The sequence below is a fragment of the Dermochelys coriacea genome, chromosome 7 (genome assembly GCF_009764565.3).
Source record: "Dermochelys coriacea isolate rDerCor1 chromosome 7, rDerCor1.pri.v4, whole genome shotgun sequence".
Classification (NCBI taxonomy): domain Eukaryota; kingdom Metazoa; phylum Chordata; order Testudines; family Dermochelyidae; genus Dermochelys; species Dermochelys coriacea.
In genome coordinates, this window is record NC_050074.1 from 83,260,983 (window position 1) to 83,278,276 (window position 17,294).

The following is a 17,294-nucleotide window of genomic DNA, read 5'->3' on the forward strand; positions in this document are numbered from 1 at the left end:
CCAGTCCAATGTTCATTGACGTTAATGGGATTCTTTCTATTGACCTTAAAGGGTGTTGGATCAGGCCCCTTAGTGCTTTGCTGGATTGGGGTCAAAGTGCTCAGCAGCTAGGGGGATAGAGCCCTAAGTCAGTAACTATACTGTCTCCCTTTTTCTCAGTTTCACTCACATAATTGTTGATACATGAGTTCTCCCTCTGCCCTTAACTAGACACCCAAATCCTCCTTCATGCATCTGTGAAGAAAAATTGCACAGAGCAGAGCTTTGTGGTATAGAATCTCCCTGAACAATTTCTCTGAACTACATGCAAAAGTGTCAAATAGCAAAGCTACAGCAGTTCCAGTACTTTTCTAATGAGCCTTAGGTAAAGGTGGTGCAGTCTGCCACTACACTCACACACATACATTTCTTTTTTACTGGTGACATGTCACAAATGTTTTTCCCATGATTGGTTAGGTGTTTACACTAAAAACCAACAACAAAAATCATTTTCACTCTGCAAAAATGAAAATTTAAAGAAAAAATGTCAGGAATGTGACAGCAAAATTCATGAGAGGGTTATAAGATGACCATGCAATACCCAATATTAAAATAAAATCAGCAGATTTGAAGATACTGCTTATAATTTTGGACTTTTAGTCACTACTTCATCAAATGTTCCTCTTTCACCCCAAAAATGTTGATAAAGGAAAACTGAAAATTTCACATTACTTTTACTTGTCCATGGACAAGAGGAGAGTATTGTCTAATGACATCTACTCCTATGCTAAGCACTATCTCTATGTAAACCACCAGACTGTATCTTGTAATAGAGCGAGAGGGACTAAATCTCATTTACACTAAGCCTCCCTCCTCCATATTCCTCCATGAATTACATTTGATTACACTCACTGTAAGGCTCAATTACACTGCAATGTAAAGGAGTTTCATTGTGAATGAGAGTCAGGCCCAGAGACTCCAGTGAACTAAGCCCCATATTTCGATTTCTTTCCCTAACTGTAGAAGTATTATTTTTAAATCATGTGGATATCTTTTTAGGGGCCACGTGGTAAATCAGGAGAGGTGGGGCCTCCTGGTCCCCAAGGGCCCCCAGGAAAGGAAGGATCTCCAGGAGTGAAGGGAGAGACTGGACTTACGGGGACCCCAGGAGCAAAGGGGGAAAAGGGGGAGGCAGGAGAAGCTGGCTCTCCGGTGAGTAAATACAACACATCATAGCAGTGAGTTGTGTTTGTAAACAATCACGGCAGAGATGGACATGAACCAAAAACCTGGGTGCAAACACTCCCAGATGTAGAGGGCCTTGAATGTGAACTTTAGAGACAGGGACCCTCCTTAGTGTACAGTGCATGTACATGTAGAAGTAATCACATCAGTCTTTCAGGGTTGAAAACCCTGGCTGCTCTCTGAGTAATTGTTTCTCTGAATAAAGTAATAGTGGATTAATAATGCTTTACAGATTAAAAGACACTTTGTCTCTTATGTATTTCCACAAGGTTATTAATAACTGATTATTGCTCTCAATCCCATAAGAATTAGTTGTTAGGATGAGATTTTGGCACTAATCCAGGAAACCACTTAAGCATGAGCATAACTTTAAGCATGTGGGTATTCCCATTGACTTCACATGGAGCAAAGAAGCACTTCATAATTACAAAACTAGATAGCATGCACAAGTAACCCTCTGATTTCATGTGGAGTGAAGTGGAGAACATTAACATCACCCATGCCACTCAAGGAACTAAAGGAGCTTTTCACATTTCAGTTTAACGTTATGTCTATCTTTTATTTGCATGATTTAGTATTGCAAGAAACAAAAGTCTTTCTTGATCTGTAGGGTCTTGATGGCCCAAATGGGGAGAAAGGAGAACGAGGTGACCAAGGGATACCAGGACCTTCAGGATTACCAGGTCTAATTGGACTTCCAGGATTGACAGTAAGAGTGCAAAAGAAAGAATGAATTTTCAAGTTGGGTTAAGCTGAGGACAGTGCAAGCACCAGAACTCTGAGAGTTACATGTTCAAAAGGGCTTATATAATTTAGGAGCCTTAGATCCATTTTCAAAAGTGATTTAGGGATATAGAATCTTAAGTCTCAATGAACCAATAGGACTTTACTCCTAAATTGCTTTGCATTTTTGAAAAATTTACCCTGCATGCTGGTGAAATAATAGCAGATCCTAGCTATACTCTCCATACCCCAACTCTAGGATTTAAGAGAATAATCCCTAAACTGAAAATCCATCCTGGGATAACACTTTCAGGGACCTGAACCTACACACATTGCATAATATTAGCACAGATGTTCAGGGGAGCAGAAAGGGATGCAGATGAACAATGTTTGTAAATAAATGCTAAGTTCTCTTTCCTCCTTGAAGGGATTGCTATTTCTAAACTTGTGATTGTTTCATAGTTGGCTGTTGGTGGAGCTAGACTCTCACTGGTGCTTCTGTTTACATAAAAACAACAACGAGGAGTCCTTGTGGCACCTTAGAGACTAACAAATTTATTTGGGCATAAGCTTTCATGGGCTAGAACCCACTTCATCAGATGCTTCGAGTGGAAAATACAGGAGCAGGTATAAATACATGAAAAGATGTGACTTGCTTTATCAAGTGTGAGGTTAGTCTAATGAGACAATTCAATTGACGTCAGGATACCAGTGGAGGAAAAATAAGTTTTGAAGTCGTAATGAGAGTTGCCCATTTCAGACAGTTGACAAGAAGGTGTGAGTAACAGTAAGGGGAAGTTAGGTTTAGGTTTTATAATGACCCAACCACTCCCAGTCTTTATTCAGGCCTAATCTGATGGTGTGCAGTTTGCAAATTAATTCCGGTTCTGCAGTTTCACGTTGGAGTCTGTTTTTGAAGTTTTTTTGTTGAAGAATTCTTTAACCTCACACTTGGTAAGGCAATTTACATCTTTTCATGTATTTATACCTGCTCCTGTATTTTCCACTCCATGCATCTGATGAAGTGGATTCTAGCCCACGAAAGCTTATGCCCAAATAAATTTGTTAGTCTCTAATGTGCCACAAGGACTCCTCGTGGTTTTTGCTAATACAGACTAACACAGCTACCACTCTGAAATCTGTTTACATAGTTATATTGTTGTGTTTACAGGGAGAGAAAGGAGAACCTGGTGAGGATGGAGAAAAAGGAGACCCAGGGGACTCAGTAAGTGTCTTTCTTCACTTTTTTCTGTACTATCAGAAGATGTACAGTTGAATCTTGTCACCAGTTCTTCTTGAAACTCTGCAGGTCTCCACACCAGCCACCTTATCACTGACACGACAGCATCCTCATAGCCTTCATGAGCTTCTTGGAGTGGCAAATGCCATTTTCCATGTGATTTAATAACCAGCCATCCACTGCTCCCAAAAAACTAGTTTTCTGTAGACTGTGCCTTGTACTTTCACAGAAGCGTTTATTATGACAATTACTTTTTTACCTTAATTTTTAGGTATCGGGGCCACCCGGGCCCCAAGGCCCACCAGGTGCTGCAGTAAGTTCTGATTGATTACTTTGGGGGATGAGACTTAAGAAGAGATTTGAATGAAGTTAGTGTAATGATTGTACAGATTTTTGATGGAGCTTTTCTCATGTATAAGAAGTGGTGTGGGAGACAGAGGTATCTGAGGGCAAAGCTCACAGGTCAGCAGTAAAGGTTGGAAATAATGGCAGCATAAAGAGAGAAACTGACACAGCAGAAGGTTACTAATTTAGCTTGATAGCTGTAACCTATGTTGTGATGGGCCTTAAATTTAAAGGAAAGCACTTGTGTTTGATGCAAAGGGAGCCAGTAGAGAAATGTAATAGAGTGACGAACCAGGAAAATGATCTTAGCAGCAGGCATGCACCACTGCCAGATTGTTTTTGGATAGATTCTCTTCATTACCAAACCAGAGAACATGAAGTATGCCCTAATGTAAAAAATGATACCTTCCAAAGCACTATGTATGTATATAGTTGACAATGTCATATTAAGCATATATGAGCTCAGTATGCCAGAAGAGAAAGGTTGTATGCAGTGTTGTTGTAACTATGTTGGTCCCAGGATATTAGAGAGAAAAGATGAGTGAGGTAATATATTTTATTGGATTGGCTCTGTGTAAGCTCAAAAGCTTGTCTCTCTCACCAACAGTAGTTGGTCCAATAAAAGATATTACCTCATTCACCTTGTCAAAAAACCAAGGTATCACACTGCACATGAAACCAGAATACTGGGATTTAAAATCATAGTAATAAAATATTACCATTTCTTATCTCAACTGTAGGGTCTTCAAGGCCTGCCAGGACCGAAGGTAAGGCTATAAGCTGTTAAGTATTGATATTTTACTTGAGCTGGCTGGAGAATGACATAGGTTTAAAAAATTGTTTTTGTTCTGCACTGGAATGAAGATAAAACATTAAGAAATTTTTGAAACATAGAATTGTGTCAGAAACATCCGTTTAAGGATTGAAAAGGTCAAGTTTTCAATTCAGGTCTCTCTCTGTGATCTGAGAGTCCATCCTGGACCTCAGAAACCTTCCTGATGAAAACTTCACCAAACTAAATATGTCTGCAATACATTTTGGTTTTGACAAGACAGCATATTTCAACAGCATATTTCAATTGCCCAGCTCTACATTTTAGCTTTGATCCAGTTAGGTGGTTTAAATGGCCTCTCAGTGAAGATTGTAAGATGTTGATCTAAATATGGAAGTACCCTCTTCTCCTGAGTAGTCTAGGTGTTTGGCTGCCTGAGCTTATCCTCCTAATACATTCATGGTGCCAATTGGAATGGCACCTTTACAGGACACAGCACTTTTGGGACAGATGTCCTCACATTGCATACCAGTTGGCTTTCAGGATTGGTACATTCTGTAAAAACCAGAGATGTTCATTCCTATTTTCCCCAAGTGTTGGGTACACATACAAATATAGAAATGTTGTTTGCTCAATAAACTACTAACCACTGCTACCATCTGTCTGAAAAACCTTTGAAAGATCCAGGCCTGGTAGTTTGTGTGGGTATGTACCAAAAAGACCCAGACCAAACAAATTCCTGAAGTTTTGGTTAGAGGTGAGGGAGGAACGGCCACACATGACCCTCCTCAAATTGCTCTGATACCTATTGGCCATATAGGCATGGTCCTAAAAGAAACAAGTCCAGAAAAACTTAGGTAAGGAGTCTTATATTCCATCCCCTTAAGCTCCCAGGTTCCTTATAGCATCTTCAGTTCTATGGCAAGTTTTAGTGACTGGGAAGAGAATTGGCTACCCTTTGGAAGCACATGTTAGAGATAGGAAGTCTCTTCCAAGTACATACACTAAGCCAAATAGATTTGTTTCTGGGAGAATGGGCAATGATATCCATTTTTACCAAAAAAAGGAATGCTTTTTCATAATTAAGGGAAAGGTGGCAAGTATGTGTTATATATATATATATATACATACTAGAGCTGTACAAGAACTGGAATTTTTATTTCTATGGGAGTTTTGCAATTTTGAAATTTCTTCCATTCCAGAATGGAATGAAAACAAAAAATTGCAAAATTTCCTGTGAACCAAAATTCACATAAAAAAATTGTTTTTGGTTGATCAAAACATTTTGTTACAACATTGAAACATTTCATTCTGATTACAGCTTTTTTCATTTGATATTTTATAGTATGAAATTAAAAAAAGAACAATCATTTAGAGGCGGAAAGCCAAAATGTTCCATTCCAAAAAGTTCAAAATAGAATTATCACTTTCATTCCATTTTAATTTCAAGATGAATCTTCATCAAACACATTTCCATGAAACATGTCTGCTGGAAAATTTCTGACCAACTCTATTATATACACTTAACTTCCACCGGCTTGTCATAGATTTACTTTCTCACTAATTTCTGAACACCAAAGGGAGGGTAATATATGAGCTCTATTCCCAATAAATTCTGTAATGAGACATTGGCCCTGATTCTTGTCTCCCCTGCACTGGTGTAAATCAGGAGTAACCGTACTGAAGTCAATTGAGCTACAGTGTTGTTCTCCAGTAGGAGAGGAAAACCAGGTCCACTCTATCCAAGGCTTCTTTGGTGTCTACTATACTATCTTTGGTGCTGCTATGTCTTTGGAATGAGAAATGTTTGTTTTAGAAGTGGTGCCATGATGGGTTTATTTTCTGATCCATTCTTCCTTCAGGGGGAAGCAGGGATTGATGGAATGAAAGGAGAGAAGGGTGTCGAGGGTGAGAAAGGAGACCGAGGTCCACTGGGATTGCCCGTAAGTCTCCAGGAAGCAAGGAGAACTTGGGAAGCCATACATAGTCCAGTTTTAGAAAGATCCCAAAATAAGAGAGACAGATAAAGATTTGACTATCTAAAATTAGAGTTAGGGACAAAAAGCTGGCCTATGAGCAGCAGTGCCTATTGTTTTTAGTGATGGACAAGCCTCAACTGTTTTGGGCAGTTGATTGGGATCAGCATCTGAAACTGGAGAAGCTTATCCTTTGGATCTGTAAAATTGGACTAGGAATCTCATTAAAACAGGTTCCCTCAAGTTCCTTCTGCTTTCCTGGCTGAAAATACTGTATGAACAGCTTTTCTTCTGGTCATTTAGCACTTCTGGTTTTGGTCCTGGCCTTAAAATGCTGAGATGTGCAAAAATGAAGAGAAAACAGTTGGTTGAGCTGTTTGTAAACTGAAAAAAGGTTTTGTTCAAGCTTTGGGGTCTTTTTAATTTATCCAATCCAGTTAACTTATCCCTGTCGTTTTTGCAATAAAACTTGATGCCTTCCCAGAAGCAGTAAATATCCAAATATCTTTTCTTGTATATGTAGTAAGGATATTCTATTTCAGCATATTCATGTTTAAACCAGTGTTGCTCAGTTACATGTTATCAAGGAAGCGCTAATGAATTTCAGTAAAGTTAAGAATCAGACTGTGGTCGCTTTATATCAAAACCAAGGACTTTGTAAAGAAAAGGCACAGAGTTTTACCTATTCAGAAATAAAGCACTGAAGTGAAAGCACCAGAGTACACCTTTGCTGAACCTCACACTGCCTGGAAACATTCACTGCAAAGAGCTTGTTGTGTGCATTTGTGTGATTTGTTGTTATTGGCCTTTGTGTTATCACCCAGTTCCCTTGTCCAGATAGTTTTGGCTGAAAAATTGCATGTCTTTGTTTATAACAATGGTGCCAAGATGTTTAAAGCAGTGATGTGCTAAGTGACTTCAAAAATGAGGATATGACATATGAAACTTGGTTGGGAAGCAGGTTGAACAGATGGGCTGGCTCACACATTTCCTTGTCGGCTCCCCCATCTACAGTTCCTTATAATGCTATGCAAGTGGCAATAGATCAAGAAACAAACTTGCTCTCAGGGGAGTTATATGGAAAGCAAAAAGAAAAGGAGTACTTGTGGCACCTTACTCCCAATATCACATTCACCCTCAAAAACATAACTGGGTAGTAAATGAACCACACGAAACATAATTATTGAGCTATGTAGCCGCTGACAGTTAGCAAAATATTTATTGAGATGTAGATGGATTTTATTTGCCATATTCAGAGGAAATAAGCTACATACTCAGGACATATAAATACTCTCTTGTTAAGATATAAATGGCCTGATCCTGCAAATTTTCAGAATGTAGACCCCTAAATGCGGTTGAAATAATTAAGCATCTAATTAGCATTTATTGTGACAGAGATAGACTGCAGATAATGTGTTAGAAATCAATTGTTAAATCAGCACAATCCCACCAAGCTCAACTAAGGGCAATAAATTGGACCAGAATTTGGCCCCCCCGACTTTAAACATCTAGACCCAGACCCACAAAGGAATCCAGAGAGACAATGAATGAGAATGCCTTGTGATTAGGGCAGCCACCATGGAGGTGGGACACTGAAGGCCCAGTCCCCTAGTTCCAATGACCCTTTAATTATTTATTCACAGAGGAACAGGTTCAACAGGAGAGACTGCAGGAGTCCCACATCAGAGTATCCCTTAGTTCAGTGATTAGCACACTCTCCGGAGAGGTGGGAGACCACGGGTCAAATCCTTTCTCCCACTCAGGCAGAAAGGGCAATTGAACCTGGATCTCCCACAGCCCAGGTCAGTGCTCTGACCACTGGCTAAATATTATAAGGTCACCACCACTAATAATAATAATTTTGAATGGGACTCAACCTGGTAGGCAGCCTCTGAGCTTACCCTCTGGGTAGGGCCCCATGGGTGAGATTGACTCCTTTGCTCGTCTTCCCCTACTTTGTGGATCGCACGGGGCTTAGGTGGGACACAGGAGTTCAGACACCTAGACTGAGACAGCAGTGCACATACCCAGAGACAAAAACGTAGGCGCCAAGTGAGATTAGGCGGCAACCGAGCAGAAGTTTTGCAGACCACAGTGGAGCCTAAAAATGGGTCTAAGGCACCTAAGTACCTTTATGGAACTGGGCCTTATATATTTAAAAAATGGTTACTCTAGACAGTATTACAAATTAAGGTGTTCACACTGCAATTAGGCGAATGAGATCAAAACTGAGAAATATTGTGTCAACACTATCATGCACATGTCCTACACTATTGATTACAAGATATTATGTGTATGCAAGAATTCTTAATTCTAATTCAAATTAAGGATCAGCAGTGACCCTTCCAAAGTTGAAGCTAAAGCAAGATTCCCAATATAAATCTGATTTTCAGCCACTCACAACAGCAGGCTTTATCCCCTTATCTGACTGCTACATCATGCAACTCTCTCATGTGAAGCATGGGCAGTTTTGAAAATGGAATGCAAGTCCCCACTAAACTGACACACACTTCTAGCTGGGAACTCCCTGAGCAGTGGATGGCTCTCCAGAACTTATTGATATCTGGGTGGGTTCCAGGCTCCTTGATTCCATTCTAGTACCAGTGCTTTATTTCATTTTACTGATAATTCAATGCTGCGCTGGCCAGCCTGACACTGTAATTACAAGGGTCCTCAGCTCCACTGTCACAATGCCTGTCTCCTTGCCTAGAACAGCACAGAACAGCTTCTCCTTAGGGTGATCACTGAGTGGTACTTTGGTCAGAGTAAGAAGGAATGTTGCATTTTCAAAGGTATCTTAAAGGCACTAGCCAGTATTACGTGCATTCAGTGTCTCTGTGTTTTCACTGGTTTCCTTGTAAGTACCATCACCTGTCCTTGAGTTCTTATTTTTTGTTTTTGTTTATTGCAAGCATATGTTTGTCTCAAGTCACTGCTTCACTCACCTCTTCCCTCCCCCTTTCCTTTTTCTCCCCTCACCTCCCACTCCTTCCTGCCTTTTTTGTTAACCCTTTCCCATCTGTTCAGGGTGCTTCAGGTTTAGACGGCAGGCCTGGACCACCGGTGAGTTCCATTTCTCCATTACCCTACATTCCTCTTCCCTTGTACTGTGATGTGTCTTGTCCATCCCACTATGCCCTCATTTACATTATGAGTAGCTGTCTTTTCCCTGAAGATGGATAGGATGTCAAAATGCTAAATTTAGATATTGTTACTGAGAGGTGAAAGATCGCCTTCTTGTCACTCTCAATAATGTACATTCATTTGGGACTAGGGGTTTTATCCTTAATCACATCCTTTTAAACATTTTTTTACTTTATTCTTTATTATTATTACCAGGATTATATTAAATGAAGCCTCTGCATGAACCCATGATGCCATGTACTTCTGTCCTCATATTGTGAACTGTCTCCGTCTTGTCTTTCCCCGTGCTAGCCTTGCTTACAGCATTGTGCAACAGCATCTCCTCAGACTTGTCTTAGACATAGTAACACCTCGTGTTTTGTTATACGGGCAAAAAGCTTTGTTGTTCACTGTTCTCACACATACCATTTAGGACTGCATTGCAATGGGTTGCATGCGCAGCTCTTATTATAACCTTAAATGCACCTCTCCAGTAGGAGATGCATGTGAGAAACCTTCTGAAAAACAGCACTAGACAGCCCTTTGTGAGCACCAACACACCACACAGTTTACTGAGCTTCAGCAACTTCATAAATGCTTTCCCCAAGTCTCAAAAACCATTGGTGGAAGTTTTAACTTTAATTTTATTCATCTGGGAGGCAGTGAGGTCTAGTGGCTGGGCAGGAGGCTGAGAACCAAGACAGCTAGGTTCTGTCCCTCACTCTGTTATTAACTCACTGTGAGACCTGGGGCAAGTCAGATAACCTCTCTGTGCCTAAGTTTTCCTAAGTTGTAAAATGGGAACAAAAATAATGATGCTAACCCAATTTTATAAAGCACTTTTGATCCTTGGATGAAAATTACTATGTAAGAGCAAAGTATTATTACTTCTTCAGAGGATGCTATATAGCCTCCAAATACAGTCAGATCTGACTTTTTCAGAGGTACTTTGATTTCCCCTTTTTCAGTGGAACAGGAATTAATTTCATTGCACCATAACTCTCCCCAAAAAGAAATTGAATGACAACTTCTAATTTGCATATTTGTTTCAAGAAGTTGTATATTTACTTTTACAAATCTTCTAGATATTCCCTATGGATCTTTAGGGACTCTAGGCCTTAAACTATCTTAAAATGGAGAAAATGTATAGGTAGTTAAAATTCCCATGGTGCACTTACAGTCCTCTGCATGAGTTCAGGGAATTATTTTTTTTTTGTTTACACTCAAGTGGTGTGTGTGTGTCATGATGAATTACTTCTCCAGCCAGTTCCTGCAAATTCTTACAGGTACAAATAGTCCTCCTTACTCACATGAGTCATCCTACAGGAGTCAGTGGGACTCCTTTTGTGAGTAAGGATTGCAGGATCCAACCTCTCATGATTAAACCTCCACTTCCTTTTCCTTCAATCAAAAGGATAAGCTACTGTAAAAGGTCCAAAAGGTCTCCCTTTTCCATTCCTGTCTGAGAAGTAATTTTCCTTTCTAGCAGTCCATGAAAGAATTAAAAAATTGGAACTTGGATGGATAGCTTTGGATGGATAGCTTTTTTTTTCACCAGTTCAACATAATATGATCTGATATGGCATAGAGTTAAAAAGGTAAAATGCATAAATATTTTCTGTTTAGAAAGGTGCTTTGAAATCTCCTAATCCTTTACTTAGATTTAAAAATGGCAGCCTGCAGAATGTTAGATACTGTAGCAGAGAACACTCATATGACCTACGGTTGCCAACTCTCCAGGATTGTCCTGGAATGTCATGCAGCAAAACCTCGAGGAATATGTCCAACCAAAATTAGCAACCCTAGTTATGACATGTGGCATAGGAGTCCACAAGAGGCTGAATCCGGATTCACATAAGTGTAAATCATAAGGATTTCCACAAAAAATCTGAATTAGTTGTCTTGTCTTCAAGAATGATAACACTTCTCATGGCCAAAAGGGCTATTGCCTACCTACTGCATTATTAATGCAAAAAGATAAGAACTGATTGGGTTGACTACTTAACTTACCAACATCCAAGCAAGCTTCAATATGGCTGAAAATTTTGGTATGAAAAAGGGAGATTGCTCCTGGGCCAAAGGCTGAGCACAGGCACTGGATTTTCCCTTTACCATGACCTAGAATTTGGTGGAGTGATCTAAACGGTGAAAGGGTGGACAGAGGATTTAGGATTGAATGGGTACTCTCTCATGTTTGCCTCTGTGTATGCGTGCATCTGCATTAGTCCATGCGGCATGGTGATCTTTCAAACTGCATGATGATCTGCCTACCAAAAAATAATGCAAATTCTGTTTCATTTTTGCTCAACTGAACTCATTTGGAAAAAAGCTTAAAATGTCGCCTTTATTCTGCTACAGGTTTCAGCTTTGCTGGGGATGCAAACTCATGGGTAAAACTACAGTCACCTAGCAAATAAAGGGGTGTTGGTCAATGTTATTTTTCAAGATAGCTACCCCACAAATAAAAATAAGGCTTTGTAAAAATATACTAATCTTGTATTGCAATTTTTATGGTTCTATAATTGCATGTGAGAGTTGTTGAGAGAAACTGTCCTCATCAATCCTGAAAGCTGTAGTATTTCAAATGACTCCTTACATAACTGGAATCTCCTTCTCAGCTCTGCTTTTTCCTCAAGGACCATGCTGTTTCTCAGTTGTAAAGAAGCCTGATCATGATGAAAATGGTTTATGTCTTTTTCTCTCTAAAATTGCAGGGTACTCCAGGACCAATTGGAGCTCCAGGACCAGCAGGACCAAAAGGGGAAAGGGTAAGTTAGCTTTAAACGCATACACACACACACACCCCTCCCCAACTTCTTCAAAGTTTCATGGACAGTGCCAGCTGCTACTGTTTCTAAAGTACAGTAACTGCAGCTCCTTCCAGAAGTTGGGACTTGCCTCTTTGTGACTTTTAAACATTTTATATTTTGGCTTCTTCTCTACGGCAACTAAAGGCCCTGAAATAGGTGCCCCTTTGCATTATTTTCAGAAGTGTTCGTTTATCCATCTGTGCCCAGCCTGTTAATGAGTATGTCTACACTTTAAGCTGGAAGTATGAATTCCAGCATGGGGAGACATACCCATGCTAGCTCTGATCGAGCTAGCCACTAAAAGTAGAGTGTAGCCGTGGTGGCACAAGTGGCAGGAGGGGCTAGCCACTCCAAGCATTTACCTTCCAAGATGCTATATACGTACTTGGGCAGCTAGGACCTCCTGCTGCTTGTACCACTGCAGCTACACTCTTGTGAGTTGGACCTCCAGATCAAAGTGTATTTGTACCCCATACTGTGTACAAAAATAGATAAAAATCTTCTCTTTTGTCTCTATTTTAGGGCAGTAAAGGAGACCCTGGAAATGCAGGACCAAAGGGGCCAGCTGGGCTTCCTGTAAGTATTGATGTCTCTAAATTGTCTGCCATCCATGAATCTTTCACCTTCCAACAGCAGCATACTCTGCTGTAATGGGAGAAAATGTTCTCTCACTGCCATATAAATGTCAAAATGAAGCTGAGGAATTTGTACAAATAATGGTAAATTGAAACCCTGGTTTTCATTTTCAAATCAAGAGACTTTTCTCCCAGTCCCAGCATCCTCAGTGATATTTAAATAATTCAATTTAAAATTAAATACTTTAAAACAATTGTGACAAAGCTCTGTCCTTGCCTCCATGGGTCTCGAGTTTCCTGGCGGATTTCGCTAGCCTCAGAGGCTCACTGTGACCCTCCATGTAACCCTTCTTTCTCTAGAGACAAGGGTCACAGTCTACTGAGCCATTTTCATCATAAGCCCGCGAGGGAGGTGAGGAGAAGTTATCCTTCCTTACACAGTCTCTGTTGTCTCCCAGTCTCAGTGATTAATCAGGGGGCAAAGGTGTGGGGGGGACCCTAGGGACCCTAATAGTATCAGCTATGGTAGCTGACCTTTTAGAAACATGACATGTACAGTTCCCTGGGCTACTTCCCCCACAGCAGCCCTCACTTCCTCAAGCTCCACTTCACCCTTACCTCAGGGCCTCCTTCCTTGTGCCTGATATGGTGTGTACTACTCAGCCTCTCCAACCGCGCAACTTCTTCCCACAGCTCCTGACATGCACACCCACCTGACTGGCTGGGAGGCTTTTAACTAGTTTCAGCCAGCCCCTGATTAGCTTCAGGTGTCCCAATCAACATAGCAATTTCCCTGCCTTCTGGAAAGTTCTTAACTGGTCCCAGGTGTCTTAATTGACCTGGAGCAGCTTCCATTTCACTTAACCTGGTACCAGGGATTTCTTTAGCCTGGAGCTAATATATCTATCTCTCACTACTTTTCTATAGCCATCTGGCCTTGCCCCGTCACATATCCCCCGCCCCAGCTCAACACCATAAGAATTGGGCAACTTGGGACGCCAGGCAGTATGCTCGTGACAGACCATCAGCGTTGCCATGGTGGCATCCAGCCCTGTGCCATATGCGGAACTGGAATGGTTGGAGGGATAAGAACCACCTGGTGACCCTTGCATTTTTTTCCTTATTCCGCTGCATCCACTGGAGGGGTGCATGGTCCATCACAAGAGTAAATTGCTGGCCTAAGAGGTAATAACGCAGTGTCTCCATAGCCCATTTGACAGCAAGGCATTCTCTCTCAACTACTGCGTATTTCTGTTCTCTTGGGAGAAGCTTTCTGCTTAGGTAGAGGATCGGGTGTTCCTCTTCTCCCACCATTTGTGACAGAACTGCTCCCAGCCCCACCTCAGAAGTATCTGTTTGTAAAATAAATTCCCTGTTAAAGTCTGGGGCTATGAGTACGGGGTCATTACCGAGGGCCGTCCGAAGGTCTGTAAATGCCCCCTCTGCTGCGTCGGTCCACTTAACCATGTGTGGACCTCGGGCCTTCACCAGGTCCATTATGGGACTTGCCCTAGTGGTAAAGTGGGGAATAAACCGTCGGTAGTAACCTACCACGCCTAGGAACGCACGGACCTGCTTCTTTCGGGTCGGCCGGGGCCAGTTTTGAATTGCCTCTAGCTTATTCGTTTGGGGCTTCACTATGCCCCTTCCCACAATATATCCCAGGTACCTAGCCTCTGCTAGCCCTATGGTGCATTTATCGGGATTAGCAGTGAGGCCAGCCCGCCTTAAGGTGCGCAGTACTGCCTCAACTTTCTCCAAGTTGGTTCCCCAGTCTGGCGTATGGATGATGACATAATCTAGGTATGCAGCTGCATAACTAGTATGGGGGCGCAGCAGCTTATCCATGAGGTGCTGGAATGTGGCTGGGGCCTCATGTAGCCCAAAAGGGAGGACTGTGTACTGGAATAGCCCATCCGGGGTGGAGAATGCTGTCTTTTCTTTAGCTTCTTTGGTCAGAGGAATCTGCCAGTACCCTTTTGTCAGATCCAGTGTAGTCAAGAATCGGGCACTATCTAGTCGGTCAACCAGTTCATTGATGCATGGTATGGGGTATGCATCAAACTGGGATATTTCATTCAGTTGGCGAAAGTCATTACAGAATCTCATGGTACCATCAGGTTTAGGCACTAGAACAATTGGACTGGACCACTGACTGTAAGATTCTTCAATAACCCCTAATTCTAACATTTTCTTTACTTCGGCCTTGATTTCTTATCTTTTGGCAGCTGGGATTCGGTAGGGTCTCAATGTTACCTTGGCTCCGGGGATTGTGCGGATATGATGATAGGTCTCAGTCGTCCGCCCTGGTTTTGTGGAGAACACATCTCTGTTGCGATTAATCATGTCGGCTGCCTCGATCTTTTGGATCGGCGTCAAGTCGGATGATATCCTCACTTGCTCGTGTAAGTTATCCTCCTGGGGAAGGGTCTCCTGCATGACTAAGCATGCCTCTCGATCGTGCCAAGGTTTTAGAAGATTGATGTGGTAAATTTGCTCCGATTTCCGGCGGCCTGGCTGCCGCACCTTGTAGTTCACCTCTCCCACGGCTTCGATTATTTCGTAGGGTCCCTGCCACTGGGCCAACAGTTTACTTTCTGGGCACCAGTACCATCACCTGATCCCCTGGTTGGAACCGTCAAAGCTTTGCTTAGTAGTTATAATGGGTTTGTTGGGTCTCCTGTGCTCTCTCCAAGTGTTCCCGTACAATGGGCGTAACTCAGGCTATCCGATCTCTCATCTGCAGTACATGCTCAACTAAGTTCCTTCCGGGATTTAGCTCCTCTTCCCAGGCTTCTCTGGCTAGATCCAATATGCCCCGAGGGTGGCACCCATATAGTAGTTTGAATGGAGAGAAACCCGTGGAGGTTTGCGGAACCTCCCGGATGGCGAACATGAGGTAAGGCAATAGGGTATCCCAATTTTTCCCATCCCGGCTCACCACTTTCCTGATCATGGCCTTGAGGGTCCTATTGAACCTTTCCACAGGGCCATCTGTTTGCGGGCTTTATACAGAGGTCCATAGGGCTTGTACATGGAGCAATGAACAGAGATCTTTCATCAACTTGGACATGAAAGGTGTCCCTTGATCAGTCAATATCTCCTTGGGTAGCCCAACCCGGGCAAAGATCTGTACTCGCTCTTTAGCTATTGTCTTGGAAGCTGTGTTGCGCAGGGGAACAGCTTCTGGGTACCGGGTTGCATAGTCCAGTACAACAAGCACGTGTTGGTGGCCCCAAGCTGTCTTCTCTAGGGGCGCTACCAGATCCATGGCTATCCATTCGAAAGGAACCTCTATTATTGGAAGAGGTATCAAAGGAGTCCACAAGTGCGGGCAAGGACTATGTAACTGACACTCTGGACAAGAGGTGCAGTATCGCCCGACATCTTCATGTACTCCTGGCCAGAAGAACCTCCGCAGGATCTATGCCTGGGTTTTCTCTACCCCAGGTGTCCTCCAAACAGGTGACTGTGAGCGAGACTCAATATGGCTTTTTGATGTTTTTGTGGCACCAGAAGTTGTTGTATCTCTTGCTCCTGCATTTGCACCACGTGGTACAGGAGATCTTTCTTCACTATAAAGTAAGGTCTGGGACCCCAGACCTTCCCATCCACAGGTATCCCATCGATCTTGGCTATCTCTTTCCTGGCGTTATCATATCTGGGGTCCTCCGCCTGGTTTTCGCCACCCCTTCCACCTAGGACTCCCCGGGGGTTTGGCTGCCCAACCTTCCAGGGTTGGGTCGGGTGCTTGCTTCGAAAGGGGCCTTCCTTGGGTAGTCAGGTCAGTTCTCTGGCTGTCATCCGTTTTTCTATCAGTGTGATCATCTCGTTGTACATGGACGGAGCATTCTGGCCTACCCATTTGCGGAGATCTGGCGGCAGTCCCCGCATGTAATGGTCTATGACCAGGGTCTCCAAAATCTCCTCTGGCCTGCACACCTCGGGCTGTAACCACTTCCATGCGAGGTATATGAGGTTGAATAGCTGGGACCTCGAGGGTTTGTTCTCCTGGTATTTCCACTCATAGAACCTCTGGGCCCTTACCGCTGCTGTTACCCCTGATCATGCTAGTATCTCTGCCTTCAGATGGGTATAGTCAGTGGCATCCGTGGCAGGCAAGTCAAAGTAGGCCTTCTGGGCCTCTCCACACAAAAAAGGGGCGAGAATGCTGGCCCACTGCTCCTGGGGCCGCGCCTCACGCTGAGCAGTCCTTTCGAATGAGAGGAGATATGCCTCTACGTCATCTCCTGACGTCATCTTTGGCAGACAACCAGTGGCCCTCAGGGTTCGTGTCCCGTCGAACCCCCGGGCCTGGGTGCTGAGGATCTTCAGCTGGTCCACCACCTCTCTCAAGAGGGCACAATCTTGGGTCGCCTGGCTGATCAATAATTGATTGGTTTCCTGCTGTAGCCGCATAGACTCCTGTTGTGCCATTGCCTGAACCCGGGTGGCCTCCTGCTGGGCTGCTGTGGCTTGTACCAGAGCTCTTACCACCTTCTCCAT

General features: G+C 42.8%; 1 protein-coding gene across 8 annotated transcripts in view; it reads left to right on the top strand.

The window, feature by feature from the left end:
- The window catches only part of COL13A1 (collagen type XIII alpha 1 chain), a 171,649-nt gene that overhangs the window by 138,734 nt on the left and 15,621 nt on the right, over window positions 1-17,294 (top strand). For 6 of the 8 annotated variants that reach the window (XM_043518959.1, XM_043518958.1, XM_043518960.1 and 3 more), the window contains 9 exons: window positions 1,039-1,191; window positions 1,835-1,933; window positions 3,119-3,172; window positions 3,459-3,500; window positions 4,273-4,299; window positions 6,167-6,247; window positions 9,308-9,343; window positions 12,118-12,171; window positions 12,736-12,789. In XM_043518959.1, coding sequence (XP_043374894.1) covers window positions 1,039-1,191; window positions 1,835-1,933; window positions 3,119-3,172; window positions 3,459-3,500; window positions 4,273-4,299; window positions 6,167-6,247; window positions 9,308-9,343; window positions 12,118-12,171; window positions 12,736-12,789 — 600 coding nt within the window. The remainder of the gene's footprint in view (window positions 1-1,038; window positions 1,192-1,834; window positions 1,934-3,118; window positions 3,173-3,458; window positions 3,501-4,272; window positions 4,300-6,166; window positions 6,248-9,307; window positions 9,344-12,117; window positions 12,172-12,735; window positions 12,790-17,294) is intronic. The other 2 variants (XM_043518963.1, XM_043518961.1) reach the window with 1 other exon arrangement.